Genomic DNA, 22,905 nt, shown 5'->3' on the forward strand with positions numbered 1-22,905 from the left:
AATGTTGCTCTCCTTGAGTGTGGTGTTATGTAAAACACTGGATCGACTGGTTTAAAGGGTTTTACTTACCTATGACCTAGGTCTAACACTATCAACTCTCCATAAGAACCCAGGTAATATAAGTTAGCTTCTGGTTTGCCTCTGGGTAATATTTAGTTATTTTGTTAATCACTGTAGAGGGCTTTTCAGATAAAAAGTTCTTTCTCAGATTGTCTTAAATTGTTTCTGGAACTGGGAGGGAAGTGTTTAATACAAGATCGGACTGAGTGTCAGTTCTTGAAGTAAAATATTTTACAGAATGTTTTCATAGGGAGAACTTAGTGTCCCTCTTTATTTAAATCTTTTATGACTTAAAAGGTGGTTTGTTTTAAATTTTCAGCATGTCAGAAAATGTTAGTTAACCTTTGAAGTAATGGCTACATCACTTCCGTGATCTTGAACAAGTTTAGGTTTCTCAGCTTTTATCTCCTTTTCAGCACAGTGGTTATAGACTCAGGTACAAAAACATTGAGGGATATGAGGTTTGTGGTGATAGGAGGACCACAGAGGGGTAGGCATGCAGAGACTGAGGAGAAAGAAGGAGCGGTTGGTACAAAGGTCCCAAGATGCAAATGAGCTTAGGAACAGAAAGAGAGCTAATGAGATGTTTGTGAAAGTACTTTGTAGATACAAAACATTCCTGTAGGGCTCTGTGCTGTTGTGGTTGGGAAAGATGCATGTGTGTGTGTTCTTTCTCCAGTTTGTTAGCTGCAAGGCCACCTTGCCCAGGGTGTAGGATGCTGCTTTGAGGACAGAAAGGAAGAGTAGGACCCACGAGTCACAGAATTTCAGAAGGTTGTACATTATGGTAACTGTTACTTTATTTGTACTAATAGTCTTATTTTCTATAGGTTTATCAATAGGAAAGAGAGAAATAGGCTTATTACTAGAAATTTTGGGTGAGAGAGTTTTATATCATTTCTAACTCTTACCGTGTTTGGCATGTGTAGTTTTGCTATCTGTTAACCCAACAGTGAAATTTGATCTTCGTTACCAGGTTCTCCTTTGTGGTTTAGTTTGTTAATAATTGAAGTACCTGAGTTCTGAGTGTGAACTCTGCATACTTTATAATTAATTTAGGACAAGGGAAGTTAGGATTTTCTGTTGAAATAATTAATAAATCACTGTGACTTCAAAATATTTACATGTATAAATAAAATTTGGTTTGTAAGAATAACCAAAACATGATAATAGGACATAGTTTATGTTTTTATAGCCCTAAAGTTGGATGTATTTTTAAACTTCTTAGTGTCCTCTTCTTTTCTACTTTGGGTGTATAGGAGTCTGTTTATCAGAAATTTTGTTAGTGTCTTTTTTTTTTTTTTTTGGTCTTTGTAAACATGACCCTAGACAGCTGTGTTTAATATAGTGAAGAATCATGGGGAGACTTTAGTGTTTCTTGTTGAGACTTATTGTCTGTGTATTTTAGTATTTAAAGGATGTGGTTTGAGGCTTTGAAAATGAGGGGGAGGGTGCCTAACCCATAGCTGTATGCCTGCATATCTAGAGTGTTCTGTCCTGGAGGTTATTAACCAATGCGAACATTGTTTTTAGTTAAACTGGCAGTATTCAGCTAAGTAACTTTATTGTGGAAGTGTTTGTTTGCACATGGCTGGTGAGTAGAATTTTCTTTTAAATCTGATATTGCATAGGAGTGATTTAGGTAACTATAGTGCTGTCAGACTACTTTTTGCTTTACAGAAAAGTAACCAAGATTAAAGGTGACCATGACCTAGAGTGTGTCCTGTGACTTCCCTTCTTCCACCTCCTGTCTCTGCTAGAGCAGAGTACAAGATCAGGAGTCGGTGGGTGCAGTTGCTTAAGTGCATCAGCTTCCTGGGCTGTCCAAGTATTGATTAGTCAGACACTCATCAGTTCCACATAGAAGGTCCTTGCTCCTTGCTGATCAGCTGGTTTCTTTTAAGTTCTTAGGTTTGACATTGATTTCACTCTAACGAACGCTTGCCGTGGACAAGGCATTGTGCCGTATGCTCTGTGAGAGATACAGAAAGGGTAAGATTACTCATCCCTTTCAGGAATTTACAGTATAGTAGAACCGATGAGGACAAGATAGACCATGGTAAATGTTCAAAGAGAGGCACAGTTCTGGGAATTCAGAAGAGGCATGTAGTATCTGTTCTGCAATATTGATGGGTGGGGATGGGGCAGTGAATGAGACCTGGGCGGGGGGAGGGGGGCCAGTTGGGGGAGCAGTTTCAGTAGTTCAGGTGGGTAAGGAATCTTAAAGATGCTTTAAAGGTAGAGAAGAAAGGTCACATGGCCACCGTGAAGGTAAAGAGAAAAATAGGAGGAGGAACTAAGGCAGCTCATAATAAGACTCCCAGAAGTTTCCCTCAAGTTCCGTGCAAAGTTGTTTACATGTGTACTCTGGCATTTTTCTTGGGGCTCAGCCCATTTCTCAGATTGTGGAAAGAGTCTAGGGTCCAAAAAAGGTTGAGAACAACTGTGCTAAGTTAGCAGCTTTGATGACTGGGCTGGTGTTGATTTTTGAGGCTTTTTTGAGAAATGAGGAATTCAAGTAGTAGAACAGACTTTTCCTTGTGGGAGGTAGGGTGGAATTTGGGGGAACTGAGCTTATGCAGTGGTCTGTGTGTGTGTGGTGGTGGGGGGGGGTAGGTTGCCTGTCAAGCTGGGTTTCTCACCCAGCACATTGGGTAGATCCATTAGAGACTGTGTGACAGCGAAGGCCAGGTGTTTTTCATGCAAAGGAGCCCCTTAGCATTTCCCCCTCTTTATTTGGAGGCCAGGTTGATGAAGATGTAGGAGACTAGGATGCTGTTGTAGAATAGTTTCTGGCATTTACTTTTCTAAAGTGTTCTATGTCTGATCTTGTGGAAGAATCTGTAAAATATCAGACAGGGACTCTGCCCTTCAGGAGCCGATAGTATGTAATGCTTTTTGTTCAGCTTGGATCTGTGCGTGTTGTTATCTTTGGGTCTTTGATCATTTCCTGGGCAAAGAGAAACATTTCCACTAAAATGAACTTGAAGTGACTTTGGTTTGCAACTTTATCTTTTAAAAGAACGGGGAACCACTGGGATTTGAGGTTTTAGAAAATACAATTATAAATATTCTGTACTTGTAATTAGGAACCTCTGTACAGCTGATTTTGTGACTTTTAGGCAAATCATTTGACTTCTCTGACAATTAATGGTTACATAAATGTGTATACACATACAAGCAGGGCTTTATTTAAAATACTGTAAAGAACATTTAAAAAATGATCCAGCACTTGCTTTCCTAAGATGAACTGCCACTGTACACCCAATCCTTAAATTAAAATATTATTCATTTATTAAATTATGTCATTAAATATATATTCATGTTTACATATATAATATATTCAGTAAATATTTGTTATATAAATATACTCAGTAAATGTATTTACGATTTATATTATGAAATTATATTAATTAAAATTTATAACATTATTAAAATATTCATTATACTTTAATTGGTCACTTTCCACATTTGCGAAATGGGAATAATAATAATAATTGTATCTCATGGAATTGTCCTGAAGGTGAAATTAATTAGAGTACATATGGATAGCATACATAATGAAGCTCTTTGGCGTACAGTTTAAGTGCTCAGTAAACATCAATGGCTACATTATTATTAATAATATTATTCCTCAAGGGCGAATGTGTGTGTGTGGGGGGTGACTTTTTATAAAAGGATTTACATTGAAATATCTTTAGCAAAATTTTCTATGTATTTATTTAGTTTATAGTTATCTTTAAAGTTGTGAAAATTAAGTGCACACGTACAAGGCAGATTCAAGTATTTATTGCACTGCTTTATTTATGTTACAATATGAAGAATTGAAAGCCATGTTTTTCATGAGAGATTGAAAGCCATGTATTTAATTAAGAAATAGATTCTTTTTTATTTGACTGCCTGTATGTTTGTCTCCTTTTCATTTATTTTTATCTTTCTTGTTGCTTTCTGATTTATTTCCTGTCCAGTTTTCAGTAATGGGTGTGGAATAGGGCAAGACTCTTACATTAGTTGGTGCCCGGTATCTGAACCAGGAAGGAGTGATGCATCAGACAGCCTGTGGCTTAGTGGGGAGGAATTTAACCATGAGCCCTACAGAGTTGCCCTGCCTAGGGAACCACTGAATTCCGTTTCCTCACTCCAGATCAGATGGTATGCAGCTCCACACTGTGTGTGTGCATAATGGACATTTCTAGGCTTATTCATCCAGCGTTTTCCAGATGTTTCCATTTATTTATATTTCTCTTTTTAAAAAACTAGTAATTATGGGAAAATTTAGTTATACACAAAAATACAGAAGTGGTAGAGTGATAAACCCCCACTTAGCCATTACAAGTTTCATGGCCGTTTCTTCTTTACCATATTGTTTTGAAGGAAATCTCAGACATCGTGTAATTTAAAAGATTTTAGGATGCATATATAAGAGACGAGGACTAAAAAATACACACACACACACACACACACACACACACACACACACAGATATTTTTACAATATGTATAGGCTCCTCTCTCTCCCTCCCTCCCCAGCCTCTGAATTTGCTGTAAGAAACCAGCCATATTTTGTTCTATAGTTTCTCCCCATCTAGATTTTGCCATTTTTTTCTCTTAGGTGTTCATCTCTCTGTTGTGTTTCTTGTAACTGGGTAGCTGGATTGACAAAATTAGGATTGATTTTTTTGTTTGTTTGTTAAGTGCAGTTTTTCCCCACCAGGAGAATGTAATATCTGGTTATTTCAGTTTTGTGGTGTTAGCAGCTACTGATGACCAATACCGAGATCTATTAATTCACTAACAGTTGAAAAATGGTAATACCTATTTCTTTCATTCTTTTCATTTATTTTGAATAAAAACCTATCAGGAAATTAGGTCGTTTAATAACTTTTTAAGGATAGTATTTTATTTTGAATTAGTATTTTTTCTCTATGACTTTGTAGCAGTGATTAAAGTATAGTACATGGTTTGGTGTTAAGATGTGTAATATGCTATATTGGATAGCAGATAACTGCAGAATGACTTTAGTCATATATTTCATCTAGTTAGAAAGTTGTCTTCAAGGGCTTACTGATGGCTATTACTTAGCTAGAAATAATGATTAGGGACAAAATATGCATTGTAATTAGTATGTAGCTTTCCTACTTGTTTAATATTATAAATTTCTTTTTTAAAGTCTTAACCTGCTTATGTACTTTTTTTAAAAAATAATTAATTTTTATGTGATATTGGTTAACTAAATCCAATAAGTTTCAGCTGTACACTTTAACAGTAAGGCATATATATATTTATACTGTGTGTTCACCTCCCATAGGGGTTTTTTTTTTTTTTGAAGTTATTTTGTAAATGAGCTTAAATGCTTAATTTTCAAAAAATCAGTTCTAGGCTTGATTTGGAATGGGGAGCAATAATGTCTAAAATATGTCTCCTTAGTACAGTCAGTTAGCTTTGGTGTTACTTAGTGAAGACCTTGGTTTTTAAACTGCCTTTTTTTTTTTTTTTTTTGGTAAAATTGTAGAAGGGGAGGCTTGGAAGATAATCTGATTTTGTTCAGTTTCCTAGTTTACAGTAAGTCCCATTTAATAAATTTTGCATTTTACATTTGGGTATTATCCATAGGGGTCTGGCTTCCACTTGGTATCTTTGAGGACCAAAGATGCCAAGTCACCTCAGTGGTATTTCATTTAGAGCAGGCAGCTGAAGCAGGTGCGCTAGAAAGTGTTCTAAAGCCTAGGGTTTGATCAGCTCAGTGAAGCTCAATAAGTGTCTGCGGTAGAGTTAATAGGGGAGATTTTCTTGAATAAATCTTAAAGTGACCAGGTAATTAACTTCTTTCCCCTCGTACATCCTTGCTGCCTTTCTCCTGTGCTCTCTTCAGATCTTGTTCCAGCTCAGTGCTCTTGAGGTGAGCAGACTTCTGTCTTATTCAGAGCTAATTAAATATGGTTGAATTTAATCTTCAGATACATCTGCAATGGAATAAACCTGATTTTCACTTTTCTTTGGGGGATTTTGAGTCTGCTTTCCAGATGAACTTGGACTTTTAATCGTGTAAATGGACATAGAAGGAAAATTAAAGTGATAGATCAGGAAATAAAATTTTAAGTTTTTCAGCAGTTTGCCAGATGGCTCTTCAGCAAGTTATTTAGGTAACTCTAGAAAATAATGATATAATAAATCTCTTTAATGAATAGCAGTTTTGTTTTTCGAGGCTTCATCTTGCTGCTAATAGCTTGTTGGATCCAACACAAGGCTAGAGTGACCCAATTGAGGTCCTTGTACAGTAGAGATTGTTACATTCTTACCCTGTCTTCCAGATTCAGGCTATTTCATCTAGAATACGTCATTCATTCAGATTCAACAAACATTTTTTGAGTGAGGCTCTAGGGCAACAGTGGTAAACCAGGTAGACAAGGGTCCCTGTTTTGGGGAGCTTACATCTTAGTGAAATTATCCACAGAATTCCCTAGGTGAACTGGTGGAATTCCACATAAGTTTCTCTGTTGCCCAGTTATCCAGAGCTGCTTTTTGAGGAAAGTCAGAGACTACCTTTGAGTAGAGAGAGTAGAATACTAGCCAGGTTTTAAAATTTAACAACATGACTTTATTTTTGTTGGCTTTTAGTTTGGTATGTAGAAAATAATGGATCTTTTCAGTAAACAAGAAACCTGCTAGTATTTCTGCCTATTGCTATTTTCTCTTTTTAGTCTAAGATTTTGTGCTGAATTGCAGTAGGTTTTCTTAGTTTAGATTTTCTGAAATAATATTTATTTTCTCCCCATCTTTCATGTTGCCTGGTAGGATTAAAATTCATTCTGATATTATTTGGTTGACCATTAGCTACTTCCAGTCTTTTGGAAGGTAACTAAATGTAAACGTGGTTATCACATAGCCTGTATTTTTCAAAGTAATCCCATTTTCAAGTATGTGTTCCATTTTTAGATACTAAGTTTTTAATTTAAACAATAAATGATCCATTAGGTCAGTCAGCTCTTTAACCTGAGTCCATGGATCCTGATGAACTTCAGGGAAGTTTGTGAACCTCCTGAAATGATAATGCCAGACCTTATAGATAGGTCAGGAGAGGCCCACTTCCTTTCAAATGAGATTTTATTTAATAGGAATGATAAATTTTTTTACCCTTCCAGACATATTTTGCAGAAAGTTAGAAGGTTGTCCAGCTGTTTATTATTATTGGAGCAGTGAGCTCTTGAATCATTTGAAGTGTTCTCTTGAGCCAACTTGGGTTATATAGAGATCAAATCAAAATAGCTTTATTTTTCTTTTATGTGATCTTAAAACATCAAACTTTAACCTGAGCGTTCTTGTTATATATCCCCATTGTTAGGGCTGAATCATGTGTCCCTCCCCCTTCACATGTCAAAGCCCTAACCTTCAGTTCCTTGGAATGTGACTGAATTTTCGAGAGGAGGGTGAGCTCTAATCTCTTCTAACTTGATGCCCTTAAAAAAAAAAGAGGAAATTTGAACACAAAAGATAAACACAAGGGGCATGTGTGAACAGAGGAAAGACCAAGTGAGAAGGTAGCCAGCCATCTGCAAGCTAAGGAGAAAGGCAAGGCCTCAGAAAAAAAGACTTAATGACACCTACATCTTGGACTTCTAGCCTCCAGAATTATGAGAAATAACTTTTCTGTTGTTCAAGCCAGTCCAGTCTGTGATATTTTGTATGGCAGCCCTAGCCAGATTACATACTCATGATGAAGTAGCAGTTGAGTGACAATAAAAAGTATAGCAAGGTAATTTAACTTTTTCTCTGCCCTAGTGCATTTTTGGAGAAATGCCACAATGTCACACTGTCTAGTACCTGAAAGAGATGGGGGGATCTAGAAAGTCTAAATATATTAATATTAATTCCTATTTTTGTTCATCTTATTCTTTATTGATTTATCATTTCAGAGTTTCCCACTTGTTTGTGGCTATATTTTAATGTCATTCTCTTCTATTCTCTAGCATTTCTCACTCAGTGAAGCTAAGTTTTATAAAGAGGTCTGTTACAAGCTCCTTGTGTGTTCTATGCAGTCAGTCAAGTCCTCCTTCTGTGATAATGTCCTCTGTCCTTGCGCCTCTTCCAAACTGTCAGTTTTCTTTTTTTCCAGACCCTCTTTTTTCTTTCCTTGTTTTTCCACTTAAAAATTTTTATCATTAGTTAGATGAAGTTGTTCTTTGTCAGACAATGTTGGTTCCAATCCTTCAAAAGCTGTTAATATCTGCTTCATAGTCCAAGTCTTTCAGACTGTCCACACACACCCAACATTGCAGGTTCGGTTCCAGACCACTGCAATATAGCAGACCATCACAGTAAAGCAAACTGTAATCTTTTTGCTGGTGGGGGGGGGGGGCTTGCCCTCAATTTGCGGAAAAAAGCAACATCTGTGAAACGTAATAAAGCTAAGTCCAATAAAACTAGGTATGCCTATATATTCAATTTTTGAAGTTTCTCTGCCAAAAGTAAAATTTGAATGTATGTAACGGTTCGCTTCTATAGGTAACTGATTCACTACAATGAAAACTTTTAGATTTGGAAACAAATGAAAGGCCAACGGGGACGAATGTATGTTTCTAAAGTTTGCGAGAGGGCAGGTATTCCATCAGTTTTGTTCATGCTGAAGCCACAGGGTCTGACACAATGCCTGACACTTAGCAAGATGTTAAATATTTGATAAACAACTAGGTTAATTTTAAGTAAAACTTAAGGCATCCAAAATTGAACTTGTAGCTCAGATTCTCTTTCCTTCACAGTTAGACTGCTGAGTCTTCATTTATGATATTGAGAATAAGCTTGCTAAGGAGCATCGCATCCATGTGTTTCTCATCTGTCCCTTCCTTATTGCATGGTGTAGTAGGTAAGAGTGTGGCCTTTGGCTCCTGACCGCAAGTGTGTCCAGGCTCCTTGATGTGCTCGCCGCGTGATCTTGGCAAGTTCCTTAGTTTCCCTCTGCTTTGGTTTCTTCATCTACAATTGGAGACAGAGTATGCACTTCTTAAGTATTAGGGGGGACAGTGAGCTTAAAACAGTGCCTGGCACATAGTAAAGATTATAGAGCTGTTAAAGCAATTATTAGTCTAGTGTGAAAACTAGCTAGTTTCACTTTTTGTATCTTTTATCTCTGTCTAACATTGGTTTCTTTCCCAAGGTGTAAAAACAGTTCTCTCTAAACAACAAAACCTTTGTCATAATGGGCATGATTTTCTTGGTGGTAGCAGTATAAATTAGCGCTACCCCTTTGGAGAGTGGTTGGGCAAGATATATTCAGTCATAAAAATATTCACACTGTGACTCAGGAATTCCACTTCTGGGAAACTTCTAAGGATGTAACCCTTAAATGCATAAGAGATTGTATTCATGAAGATGTTAACATTATAATGTCCAGGTTTGGAGAGAATGATTTAATAAATTCTGGCAGCAACATGTTTACAGTTGATGGGTCTGTAATAACATGGAAAATGCTTGTAAAAAAGTAGAACATTGTATGTACAAGATGATTACAGTCATGTTAAGTAAATATATATATCCAGGAATTCCCAGGGAATAGGACTTAAAAGGGCTGTTTTAGCCCCATGACTTCCTTTCAGATTCTCTATTTATACAAATCTCATTCTAAAGGCCCAAAAGTTTGCCCCGAACGGAGAGTTCTTTATACCTTTATAACCATACTTTTCATATTTGAGTTTAGTAATTCCAGATTTAGTCAAATTCTACAGAGTGAGATGGCTGTGGGGTACAAAGATGAAAACAGACCTTCTGTGTACTCAAGGAGTAGTTTTATATGAGAGAGAATACAAGTACGTAAACCCCTGTATGTAATTTTTTTGTCTAGTAACTTGACAGTTTAGGCTTCTCGGTGCCTAATGATTAGTTTACTGTACTGTAGATTTCTCACATTTACCCCTTGGAAATACTAATTTTTAACTCCGATATTTAAATTGGCTTTGGTCAGCTCTAAAAATAGGCCCCAAAGCAGCAACTTTTTAGGTTTTCTGTTCACCATAAACCTCATTTGTTTACAAATGGTTGTTCGTAAAGTGTACCAGCCAGTGCATGGGCCGCCACTGCAGTCTTGGTTCAACAGATTTGAGAGGAACGTGGTAGAAAAGACAGTACTTACTGAACAGCTGGGCCCAATCAGGACTGTGGCTTAGGCTGTATTTCTCAGGTAAGCATCCTGAGTCTTATTTCTGAAGTAATCACTTCATTTCCTTCCACCCCTACCCAGGATTGCTGACAAAAGTCTTGATAGCTCTTTTGTCTGCATTGATACTGCAGGCAAACTGTTCTCCCTCGTGCCTTAATATTTGTTACCCTGAATTTTGATTTTTACCTTTTTTTTCCCTTAGAGATAAGCCATTTTAAAATTCAGTTATCTGTAAGGGTGCTAATGTGGCAGCCTGTGCCCAGCTGGCTTTTAGGTACGTGGCTCAAGATTGAGGCACCGAACCCAGGGGGTGTGTGTGCATGCTGGTAGACAAGCACAGTGTGGTGCTGCATTTACACTCTAGAATTCGTAGCTGTTCTCTTATTTTTCACATCATACTTCATCTGGCACCTAATGAATTTTTGAACTGCGTTCATGGATAGTATTGGAATCTTTACCATTTATTTCCTAGGAGAGGTGACATCCCTATGCCCGAGTTACTTACATTGTAAGTTACATCTTTTAATTTATCAGAGCATAAGTTAAAGCTCTGATGAGTTCTTTGAAAGTAATGCACGTGCGAGTGATGTCAAAAATTTCTATTGCCTTAACAATATATAAATTTATATAAAATATATGTGGAAAAATGATTGGTTTCAAAGTAGGAGAAAAGCATCAGCTAATTCAAGAAAGTAACATTTCACTATATGAAAGGGTAGAGGTTTTCTTTTCCTTTTTTTTTCTGTAAGAAACAGGATAGGAAAAATAAGCATTTTTAACAGGAATGCTGAATATCTCAAAATCTGTTTAGGCAGAATTTACTTGGTAATACTCAGTATATGTCTCAACTATATTAACAGTTTTCATGGAACTATACTTTATTGGGTTTCATTTAGATTTTGATGTTTAATCTAGCTGGGGCTACCAAACTGGAGATGTCTCTTCAGCTTAGGTAGCGATAAATTGTGATATGCCAGAGTTTTGTGTTTGTTTTACGTCACAGGAGCAATAGGACAGATCTGTGAACTACTGTTCACTGGATTACCTTAGATAACAAACATGGTTATTTTAACAAAATTAAATACTTCAACTTGTGTCTATCCCCATCTGTTATTTAATAATTCAAAATAGGCTGAACAAGTGCTCTTCCTCTTCCAGGCCCTCCCCTTTCCTCCCTACTCCAAGAAAAGGGGGAGAAGGGGACCCATGTAAATTAGCATAACGTCAGTAATTCAGTATTTTGCAATACTGTTTAACTGTGGTAGGTGTCTCGTCTGTTGTGATCATAGTGGAAGAGTAAAGTAATGGTTACCATTCCCAGTTTGTATATCCTGGGAATACAGGATATTTTATATATTTTGTTGCCCCATCAAGCTTATCATAACCTTTATTTTCTGGAAGTTAGCTTTGTTTGGTCTTTAATAATGATATCGAATCTGTATTACAGATAACCATAAAGTAGGTGTGTGCTATACTTAAATACCATTGTGAATTCTAAGAATGATGAAAAAGCTGTGAGCAGTGAGTTCTTGAAAACCATGCATGCATGTTTCCAAAGACTATTTTCTGTGTTTAATACTCACTATCTATTAACAGACAGTAAAGGATTTTTCCATTAAAACGTGCACTACTAACCATCCAACCCTCCTGAGGTAAACTTCAAAGTTTCCATGAAATAACCTTAAAGAATATTCCTTTAAAAAAAAAAAAAAAAAGTCAACAACTCCCTCCCTGAAAAAAAGCCATTTCCCAATATTTGGGAGCTTAGTTTGAGAAATACCATCTTTTCTGATTTAGTTTGTTCTGTTGTTTCGTTAAGGCGTTTTGCTAAGGCGCTCTGTGGGAGTTAGATGCATCCTGTCCATGTTAAGGCTTAAGGAGGGATGTCTTTTCTAATGCCTCTGCTGTGTCCACACACTCCTGGTTTGGGTACTTTTTCCACTTTAATAGCCACGGAAGCAGTTTTTACCTACTTTTATATTAGCATGGCTTCCTATGTAATATGATATGTCTGCTATGATTCATCACAGTTTTGTATTGAAGTTATATGTGGCACTTAGGAAAAATTGATTCAATTTGTAAGATGAAAGCTCTTTGAATAGAGGCTTTCAGAATTATTTAAATTTATTTGTGTCATAATCGAACTTAGGATTTTATATGTTTTTTTTTGTTTTTTTTTTGTTTTTGTTTTTTTTTGATAGCAAGGATAGTATAGATCTAGGAGACACTTACCGGATTCTGATCTTAATTCTACCACTTCTAGCTGTGGGGCTTCAAAAGTCATTTTAGCTCTGTTACTTCATTTGCAAAAATAAGGATTTTATTACATATACATGCAGTAGCTTGCTAGTGTTGCTAATCACTTCTATAGTGGTCCAGTGAAAAAGACAGTCATAAGATGTTTTCTGGAAGCTTTTACATTTTTAAAGAAACAGTGAACTTATTTACTGTGTACTTTTTTTCCCCTCTAAAGGTATCTTTCAGGGACTATTCTATTTTTATTCCTCTGACTTTATGTAAATAAAGAGTAACTCTTATTATGTTAATAAATGATGACTCCTTTTTGGAAGCATTCCTGTGCCTTTAATGAAGCAGAAAGAAACAGAAAATGCCTTATTGTCCAACCTGTTTTGTTTTTTTAATCACTAATTTTCTTCTAACCTGTTTTGAAGTTTAGTACCTTAGACTAGGAGTGACAAGTGGGAAAGCAGGCATCTATCTGCCTTTCATGTTAGGTTTCTATTAGCACTAAGCCTATCAGCACCAAGAGAAACCCTGTGTTTCCCCATTCTAGCCCCATATTGCCATTTCGATTGCTCATTGATCAAGTTTATCCCTCCACAGACAACAACAGGTAGTAGTATGACTCTTTAGACTTTGGCATTTATCCAAGCACTTCGTTCCCTAAGCAAAGTTAAATTCTCTTCCATGGCTTCATTTTAGGATTGTACACTATGTTTAAGTGAGAGTTTTTTCCAGCTTTTTTGAGTTGAAATCAGAAGTTACAGTCTAAAAGGAATAACTGAATTATTTAAAAGCAGAATTTTGGCCTCTACTAGAGGAAAGTTAAGTTTTAATTGATTCATTGTTATATCTCGCCTTATTCCTGGAAAGGATTTAAGGTGACAGGTGCATACAAAGACTTTACAGCCAGGTTCCGTGAAAGAGTTGCTGAGGCTCAGTTTCTCACCTTCCAGTCACTCCTGCACCATGAGCTCTGGCTCTGCCCCGATCACCCAGCGGAGTCACCAGGGACTCCGTGTGTAACTGGAAACAGTTCTTTATTTGACCTTGCTGTGGGGTCTAAAAGTGACTGTTCCTTCCTCTTATGTAACTTTTTTTTTCTGAAATTTTTGAAAAAAGACATCCGTAATCTCTATTTGGAAAACTTTCTTATTGAAATGTTCCTTCGACAACTTTCCTCTCCCTTTCCTCCTGTTCTCTTGGCCAGACCTGTGTTAGTCTGCCTACTGTCTTGCTCTATCTTGCAGTCAGCCAGCCTTCCTTAAAACTGAACTTACCTCGGCTTCCCCTGCTCCAAATCTGCACAGCTGCTTTGTCACCATCTCACTGAAAGGTACTGAAACCTTAATTTTTTTCTTTCTTTTTCCTTTTTGAGCAAGACACTGAAATAGACCAGAAAGGAATAGCTTCATTAGAAGGGAAAGTAAGGCAACAGTACACTTCCAGACGGGGAGGCGGGCCTGAGCAGCAGGAGAGCGGCTCAGAAGGCCCAAGGGCTCACGGGCCAGTCCTGAAGCCTTCCGATGAGGACCCGTCCTTGACTCCTTCCTTTCCCTTAACCTCCATTTATGATTAGTAGCTAAAATCCTGCCTCTTCTTTCTTACTAATCCATTTACTTGTCACTTTCCAGTCATGGTGCCTTAGGTCGGACTCTTGATTATTTCTCACCTACCTCAGTTTCCCAAAAGCATCATCTACTTTTGAATCTTACAGGACTTCATATATCTTCCTTCAGGGCTTAGCTTAGAAAATCAGGGCTTCTCTGACCTCTTTTCTGCATCTCCAAGACTGAGCTTGGTGCTAGCGGTCCCCTCGCCTCCCTTCATACACTCCTTCCTTCCCTGTACCCCTCTGCCAGTCCCCTCAGCTCTTCAGCACCCTGTACTATCCTTATAATACGCATCTCATTCTCTGGTAATTTTTATATATGTTTCTGTCTCCTTAAAGGCAGCAGTTATGTCTTATTTATAATTATTCCAGTAATACCTAGCCCAGAGTGTTAAGTCAATTTTTGATACTAAACGGATAGAAAGAAATGGCAGTAAACATGAAAAAATTTTGAAGTTGTCATGTTAGTTTTATGGTTCTTAAAGTTTGTATCTTAAGTATATGATTGGCCTTCATCTGCCTGGCCCTCTGGTAATGGTTCTGTGAACAAGCTCCAAAGTATGTAGTAGTAAGGCAAAGCAGGAGTGAAGCTGATAGGCTGACTGGGGCGGGCTCCACCACCTGGCCTTGCACTGATAAAGAGGGTAGGCTTTCCTGTAGCTAACAGCAGTGAGGCCCAGATAAGATGGCTGCTTAAACTAGGGCAGGCGTGCTAGGGATAAAAAAGACGGAGCATATTAGTGACTTGATTGAGTGTGTGAGGGTCAGGGAGAAGGAACTTAAGTGACTCATCTTTCTGGCTTGGTTGACTAGGTACTTGACGTTATCATTAACTAGTTGTTTTGATTTTTGAGATTCTTTTTGACATTCAGGTGAGTATGTCTACTAGGCAGGCAATAGAATATGAAGATTGGGAGAGTATACCACTGGAAAATCATCAGTATGTGGATGTTAAAACCACAAGAGATCACTGCAATATATGGCTTAAGAGTAATGATGCTCTAGAAAAACAAAGAACTCTGAGGAACACTGATGTTTAAGGGCTAGGGAAGAGGAGCTGAGAACTGGGGAAGCAGTATCAAAGAAACTGAGGAACTGGAGTTGAACAGGACATTTGGCAATAAAGCGGCCATTAACTTTTTCCTGCTGTACAGAGAATAACAAGAAATGGGCTGTCTTTACCCAGCTGTTAGAATGAATGCTTCAGTATGGACAGTCGGCCTGGCTTTTTGTTGGGCCATCCCACCTCACCTCACCTCTGTTGAGGTAGCTCAGCTACCTCAGCCCAGCCCAAGTCCAGAATGCGCTGACATGCTTATATCAGATCTGACATATGACCTTTAAAGTTCCTTCCAAATTCAATCTAAAGTTAAAAACAGATTCTGACCCAATCCCAGAAACCCTGATTCATTGGGCTCAGGGATCTTAAATTTTTACAAGGACATTTCTGATCATCTGAGGAACACGCATGTGTAAGTAGGTGCCATAACCCTGCATTTAATTGCAAGAGAGCAGGACTTTATTATGATGAATTTTAAAAATACAATTGCGATGAAGCGTTTGGCGACCATGGAAACCTGGCTGGAGCTTTCTGCAGTGTCTGAGGGAGTTGGGGGCGGGGGGAGGGGAAAGCGCCACCATCTGTTGTAATCTCTTAGAGAGATAAAGTTCTTATTTTATGGATTTTTGTGTCCTGCTCATCCATGTGGTCCAGCACCCATATTTTGGCCATTTCTTACTCTCAGTCTTGCCAGCACATTTCTATTTTCTGCCTCAGGACCTTCAAGGCTGGCAAAGGAAGGGGAGAGATTAACATCCTAGGCAGCCTTCACCTGTTGGGAAGTGAGCCTAAATGTTCTGCCTCCTTCAGGGTACCCACAGAATTGTCCCCCCACCCTCCAAGTAGTCACCCTGATTGCATCAAATGACCTTATTAGCTTTCTCCTTCCCTGTTGTACCTTAACTTCTCTCACTTCTCTTCCCTGATCAGATCCTGTTTAATCATGCTAACACCTTATCTATTAGTAATGTGTCTTTTGAACTGACTTTACAGGGTAATAAATGCAAACAAAAGCCTTCTGAAATCACACTAGTTTTTCTTAATGTCTCTATCACTTTAGCACCTAAAATAATGTGTGGGGGAGGAAGGCGAAGAGAACACACTGTGCAATGCAGAATGCCACACATATTGCTGAAGTTTAAATTTATTCACATTCTGTAATGAGATCATTATGTGAGAATTTATTGGATTTTTCAACAACCTCTATTTTATTTGAGTTGTTCAATTTAGAGAGAAATCGAAGGGATATGAAAAACCAGAAAATTGTTGACACAGAGATAGCATTAGATGTGCCTCTTTTATTCATTGATTTGTTTTTTTCATATATCTTCATCTTGTCCTTGAAGAATTCTGGGTAGTTCTTTTTGTAAGATAAAATTGTAGAATGCAGTGATAGGAAACTACTAAAAATGTTAAAATGCAGAAAAGGGGAAGATCTATACAGATTTAAGATATAAATTGCCAAAGATCAGAAACAAACCAGTCTGATCTATTTCAGGGATACCTTTGAAAAGATGCCTTGTGTGCCTTAAATGCAAGATTTCCCTTTACCAAGCTAGGAGATAATCATATGTATATTTCTTCTTTTATATGAGACTGGACTCTAGAAATTAAAAGTCGAAGTGAAAAGCAAACTTGTTCTGGGTAATCACTTTCATATTTAATGATTAAAACTGATCTCTGAAAGCAGTCACTATAGAAGCTGCCACACTGCAGACACTCAGTAAATGTTACAGAGTGAATGAGAGAGGAACATGCGGAGTTGCCCAATATGTATGTCTTAGACTGGTGTCCTCATGAGTGAGAGTAAGACTCCATGTGCTTAGACCTGTGGGGCTCTTGCCTCACTTCCACCAACCTGAGACTGCAAGTGTTCGTTTTGGTCTGTAGGGATTTTTGTAGGAGGCCAGGAATTTCAACAAAAACACTTTCTCAGAATGTTCTGTGTGGTAATGGGCTATTTTGATGTATAAATTGACAATATCATTAGATAGATAATCTAGTGTTCCAATCCCTCAGTTAACAGTTTAACTCAGACTCAGAGGGGAAGTGACTTGTCCAAGGTAGAATCACCGTGTCTGGTTAATTAGTGATATGACAAGGACTAGGACACAGGTATCTGCATGTAATCTTTTTGTCTGATTTTTAAAATGACTTCCATCTCCACCCCAGGACAGGGGAGAAAACAAGGCACTGTTTCAGTGAATTAGTTTAAAGTGTTTTTTAGAATTAATAAAGATTGTGGGTTCTAGATTTAATTTACAATATTTGCAGAAAAATTAGAGCTTACACAAAGAGATTTAGAAAATCAAGACTAATAGGTGGGCAAAGTACATAAGCAAACAAGTGAAAAATTGGAAACATCTAAATATTCAACAGTATGGAAATATCTTAGAAAGCAATATAACAATGTTGATAGACTTTTGCAACCAATAAAATATTAGTTGTGTTGACTTAGAAATAATCTACTAGAAATTCTGGACAAGTTCCTTTTCTATTTTCCTTTCTTTCTGTGATATTTTCGGTAAGTTCAAATTACTTTAAAGTGCTAATTTTATGTATAGAAAGTGACTAATGTCAGTTTTCCGAAGTTCTCTTAATCTGTTCACTGAGTCTGAAATTCACCAATTTATTTTCTGGCCTCTACACCACAGAAAGTGGTTATTTTGCTGCTTTTATTCTCAATCTGTACATTAAAAGTTAGGTGAAATGAAAGTTGGTGAAGATTTAGTGATCTGCTAGAAAATGTTTGTTACTTGCTAGAACCATCTGAGTGTAAGTTAGAAAAAAACTCGTCTAAAAACAAAATCACCATTGTAATCAAATATGTATTTCTTTTCTGTAGAGCCTCTGTTATGCACCTAAAGCCATATTGGAAACTCCAGAAGAAAGCACGACCTCTGGAAATCAGCAAGGAAACTCTGAGAACTCCTATGAGCCACCAAGAGGCTATAAATGATGAAAAATGCAGAGCTAGCTACATGAAACCAGGTGTCTTTCCTTCCACCTCTCCTGGTAAAGCGTCATCTCGACAGCCTTTTGGGATCCTTTCTCCAAATGTTCTGTGCAGCATGAGTGGGAAGAGTCCTGTAGAGAGCAGCTTGAATGTTAAAACCAAGAAGAATGCACCATCTGCAACAATCCACCAGGGCGAAGAAGGGGAAGGGCCGCTTGATATCTGGGCTGTGGTGAAACCAGGAAATACCAAGGAGAAAATTGCATTCTTTGCAGCCCACCAGTGTAGCAATAGGATAGGATCTATGAAAATAAAAAGCTCCTGGGATATTGATGGGAGAGCTACTAAAAGAAGGAAAAAATCAGGGGATCTTAAAAAAGCTAAGATACAGTTAGAAAGGATGAGAGAAGTCAACAGCAGGTGCTACCAGCCTGAGCCTTTTGCGTGTGGCATTGAGCACTGTTCTGTGCATTTTGTGAGTGACAGTGGCGACGGCGTCTATGCTGGGAGACCTCTCTCGGTCGTACAGATGGTTGCCTTCCTTGAGCAAAGAGCCAGTGCTCTGCTAGCCAGCTGTGCAAAAAATTGCACTAGCTCACCTGCCATGGTGAGGTTTTCTGGGCAATCCAGAAGTGTGCCCCCAGCCTCCGAGCCCTTCTCTTCCCCAGGAGCTTGTGAAGAACTCACAGAAAGGGGAAATCCTGATGTCGGTGAACCGCAGAGTGAGCCAGTCCGTGTCCTTGACATGGTAGCCAGGCTGGAGTCCGAGTGCCTCAAGCGGCAGAGCCATCGTGAGCCTGGGAGCCTCTCGAGGAATAACAGCTTCCGTCGAAATGTAGGCCGGGTGTTGCTTGCAAATGGTACTCAGGCAGATGAAGGCAAAACAATCAAAGGCACCTTGGAGGCACCCGACGCTCAGGTGAATCCTGCGGGTTCTGTGTCTGTGGACTGTGGCTCCTCAAGAGCTGACCATTGTTCTCTGAAGGGAGACCAGGCCTGGGATGGTGCTCCTCGGGGCTGCTCCTCATTGCCAACAGGTGTGAGTTTCCACATGGACAGTGCAGCATTAGAGCCAGATCAGCAAACTGCTGTGAAAAACAGCAATGGATATGATGTGGAAATGACAGAGGAACTTGTTGAGTCACCTGTTCCTCCTCATACCTGTCCACAAGCCATTGAGTTGCCCACAGATGCTGTTGATTGTGTGAATAGAGAGCTTGTGCCCCTTACTAGCCAAAATCCTGATCAGAGAAGAAGAGAATCTGTGTGCATTAGTATCACTGTATCCAAGGTAGAGAAAGACCAGCCTTCTGGTTTAAAGTCTGGTGAAGACCCACTTCCAGGGATGTTGTTTTTTTTGCCAACTGGTGAGCATCAATCAGACTGTTCCCAGTTGAATGAAAGTACAACAAAAGAGTCTTCCAAGGCCAGCCAGCTTGAAGATGCTGCTGAAGGTGGCAGTGCATCTGAGGAAAAAAATGTTTCCGCTGATTCATTTGTCCCACCAGCCTCTCGTGTGGGAAATACATCGCCGGTGCTTGAGGCATCCAGTTGGAAGAAGCAGGTGTCTCATGACTTTCTGGAGACCAGGTTTAAAATCCAGCAGCTTTTGGAGCCTCAGCAGTACATGGCTTTCCTACCCCACCACATTATGGTGAAAATCTTCAGGTTACTTCCCACCAAGAGTTTAGTGGCTCTTAAATGTACCTGCTGCTATTTTAAGTTTATCATTGAATACTATAACATCAGGCCAGCAGATTCTCGCTGGGTTCGAGATCCACGCTATAGAGAGGATCCTTGCAAGCAGTGCAAGAAAAAATATGTGAAAGGGGATGTGTCCCTGTGCCGGTGGCACCCCAAACCCTATTGCCAGGCATTACCCTACGGGCCAGGATACTGGATGTGCTGCCATCGGTCTCAGAAGGGCTTCCCTGGCTGTAAACTGGGGCTTCATGACAATCACTGGGTCCCTGCTTGCCACAGCTTTAATCGGGCAATCCATAAGAAAGCAAAAGGGACTGAAACGGAAGAGGAATACTGAAGTCAGTGTGAGAGGCGACAAAACGATTTTTAAAACTGCAAAATACCACCTAGACGTACCGTTCAAGTGAGTGTTGCCCCTCAGAGCCATGACTCTAGGAGAGTCTGTACTTAACTGTCAGGATTGCCATTGCTCAGGCTTTTTTTTTTTTTTTTTTTTTTTTTAATTTACAAGCTGTACTAGAAAATTGGTCTCATCATTTTATAGTGGCGCCTCACTTTTGATCCAGGGTGGTAGCCCACAGTTTCATTCACTTGGCTGTGAATAATTATGTCTGTTTTCCGAAATCAAATCCATTTCTCAGAGGATGAAGACTTTCCTCCATCAAGGACATTCAGGAGTTCATTGCAGACCATGCAGGCAGTCCCCCAAAAAGGGTTCCAGAAATGTTTTGAGCACTGGCACCGTATTTGCAATAAGTGAGTAGCGTCCTACGAAAAGAATAGCAGCACTCTTGGATGGAAAGTATGCTTACGAAGGAAAAGTCAGGCACCTTACCTTAGACTTTGTATGCTTGATCCTGTGAGATTGATGTTTGTGGTTGGAGATGGATTTCATGCCCTGTGGTGTTTACAGTGTATATAATGGTTGTGTTTTCATAGGGCTGTGAAAGTGCACATTAAACCCGAGCGCCTTTACCTTAGATGAGTGCTTTTGGCCCCTCTGTAAATAACACAATTAAAATCCAGTTGTACATAGTGGACAGCTGACTGAACAACATAATCACCACAATGCAGCTAGGATAGTGTTGCGGCTATAGTTGTGTGTTTTTTATTGTCTCAAATTTGTACATCCTGTATAAAATATGAATGTTTCCCAAATAAACTATGAATGTTTCCTGTATAATATATGAATGTTTCTGAGAAGAAACTCTAAATAGTTAAGAGGTTAACCTGTTGAAAAGATACCAAATAATGGTTTAACTGGACAACTTTAAAATTAGCATAGAGAACAATCCTTTGTTATATTTTAGTGATCCACCAAGAATGAGAGAATATTATATAGTCAGATTATAACATTTTTGTCTACTTTATTTCTGTCTGGTTACATTTTTTTTTTAATTTCAATAAAAACTTGCATCTTAAATGGGACCTGAGTTTTGCAGTTTTTTTCCTCCTTTTTTTGAAGTAATGATGTAAATTGAGTTGTAAGAATTAAAAACTATTTTTGAGGCATTTTAACATTATGAGCTTACATTTTTACAACCCTTTAGCTTGAGTTTGTCATCTGCCCAACACCCAGTGTATATCCCGTTGAATGATGTATTATTATCTAGTATAGTGGTCCCCAACCTTGTTGGCACCAGGGATCTGTGCTCCTGTGAGAATCTATTCCCTGATGATCTGAGGTGGAGCTGAGGCGGTGATGCTAGCGCTGGGGCATGGCTGCAAATAGATGAAGTTTCGCTTGCTCACCAGCTGCTCACTTCCTGCTATGCAGCCTGGTTCCTTATGGGCCACAGACTGGTACTGGTCTGTGGTCCAGGGATTGGGGACCCCCAAGGTAGGGCATTCTTACAACTTGTCCTGGAATAATTAGTTTATTGTTCAGAAGTCACCGAGGATGTATTCAGTTCTGTGGTCATGTACTGCCTGGTGGGGCCGGGAGGTACTGCATCCTAGAAAACTAGGTGGTTTGAAATCAAGTACTCACCGAAAAACCTTGCCACCGCTATGAGATCTGGGCTCTGGTAAATGTTCCAGGAGAGGGGGACATTTCAGATAGGGAGGAGATGAGTGAGGGCAATACTGTGATGATCCTGAGGAGAAAGATGTAAAGGCTGAGTAAGCTTTGGCCAGGCTGGCCAAGCAGAGTGGGGCAGCAGTGGAGCCAGGTGGACCCACATTCACCTTGGCAGAGGCTGTGAGTGGCCACAGAGCAGATTCCAAACTGGTATCCACCTCAGCTGCTTGTGCCCGTCTCCAGGCAGTAGCTGCTCCTCCCTGAAAAATGGGTACTAAAACTGAAAAGTATTTCTTGATGCTGTCAGCCCTTCAGACACATGGTAATGATACCTCTGACAGCCTGGAGCCCCACGGGCTCACACAGGACCGAGGAGAGCCTGAGAACAGCTTGCTTTTCCTTTAAGGTTTCAATGTCCTAATGACTTGCCCTTGTTGAGGTATGTTGGAAATGCTTTTTTAAAAAAATTTAAAATTCAGTTGACATGCAGTATTATTTAGGTATACAACACAGTAATTAGACACTTAAGAAGTTATAACTTGTAAAGGAAATGCTTTTCCAGTGCTTGTCCTTCTCCCATGGTTTGCTCTAAACTCTTGATCTCTGTGTTCCTTCCTAGTGAGTTATGATTACTAATTTAGGGTTAAAGGAGATAGGCACATACGGTACAGACTGGTGTGCGGTTCAGTGCCCAGTAAATGGTAACTATCATTGTTATTGGCTTTCGGTTCCACATTTGCCCAGGGTCGACACACAGGGTAACAATGCTCTTGGTTGGTTTTCTCAAGTCAGGCGTTGCTGATCTGGTTTTCACCTGGGACACAAAGCTGTGACTCTGAGGGGCTGAACTGACCAAGATTAGAGGACATAGTAAGAATGCCAAGTCCATCTTAGCATGCAGTTCTCCCTTTTGAACTATGTGGCAGGCCCCAGTTCTCAGTACTCTCTCTGTGAACAATAGAGGATTTTAGCAGTGGCACCATAGGGTACCCCTTTCTTGGTCTGGACAAGTGCAGCTTTCCCCTTAAGAGAAAGATGCTGTGCTTCAGAGCCCCCTAGTGCCAAGCTGGGCAAACCAGACCACTTTTTATTTTCTGCAACAA

The 22,905-nt window shown here is 39.1% G+C and overlaps 1 protein-coding gene across 13 annotated transcripts in view; it reads left to right on the forward strand.

Annotated features, from left to right (window-relative positions):
- FBXO34 (F-box protein 34) overlaps positions 1-21,210 on the forward strand; it is a 71,596-nt gene extending 50,386 nt beyond the window's left edge. For 11 of the 13 annotated variants that reach the window (XM_016144887.2, XM_016144876.2, XM_016144875.2 and 8 more), the window contains one exon: positions 17,968-21,210. In XM_016144887.2, coding sequence (XP_016000373.2) covers positions 17,978-20,119 — 2,142 coding nt within the window. In that variant the 5' untranslated portion in view covers positions 17,968-17,977 and the 3' untranslated portion in view covers positions 20,120-21,210. The other 2 variants (XM_016144883.2, XM_016144886.2) reach the window with 2 other exon arrangements.
- The last annotated feature ends 1,695 nt before the right edge of the window (positions 21,211-22,905 follow it).

The sequence above is a fragment of the Rousettus aegyptiacus genome, unplaced genomic scaffold, assembly GCF_014176215.1.
Source record: "Rousettus aegyptiacus isolate mRouAeg1 unplaced genomic scaffold, mRouAeg1.p scaffold_m13_p_3, whole genome shotgun sequence".
Classification (NCBI taxonomy): Eukaryota; Metazoa; Chordata; class Mammalia; order Chiroptera; family Pteropodidae; genus Rousettus; species Rousettus aegyptiacus.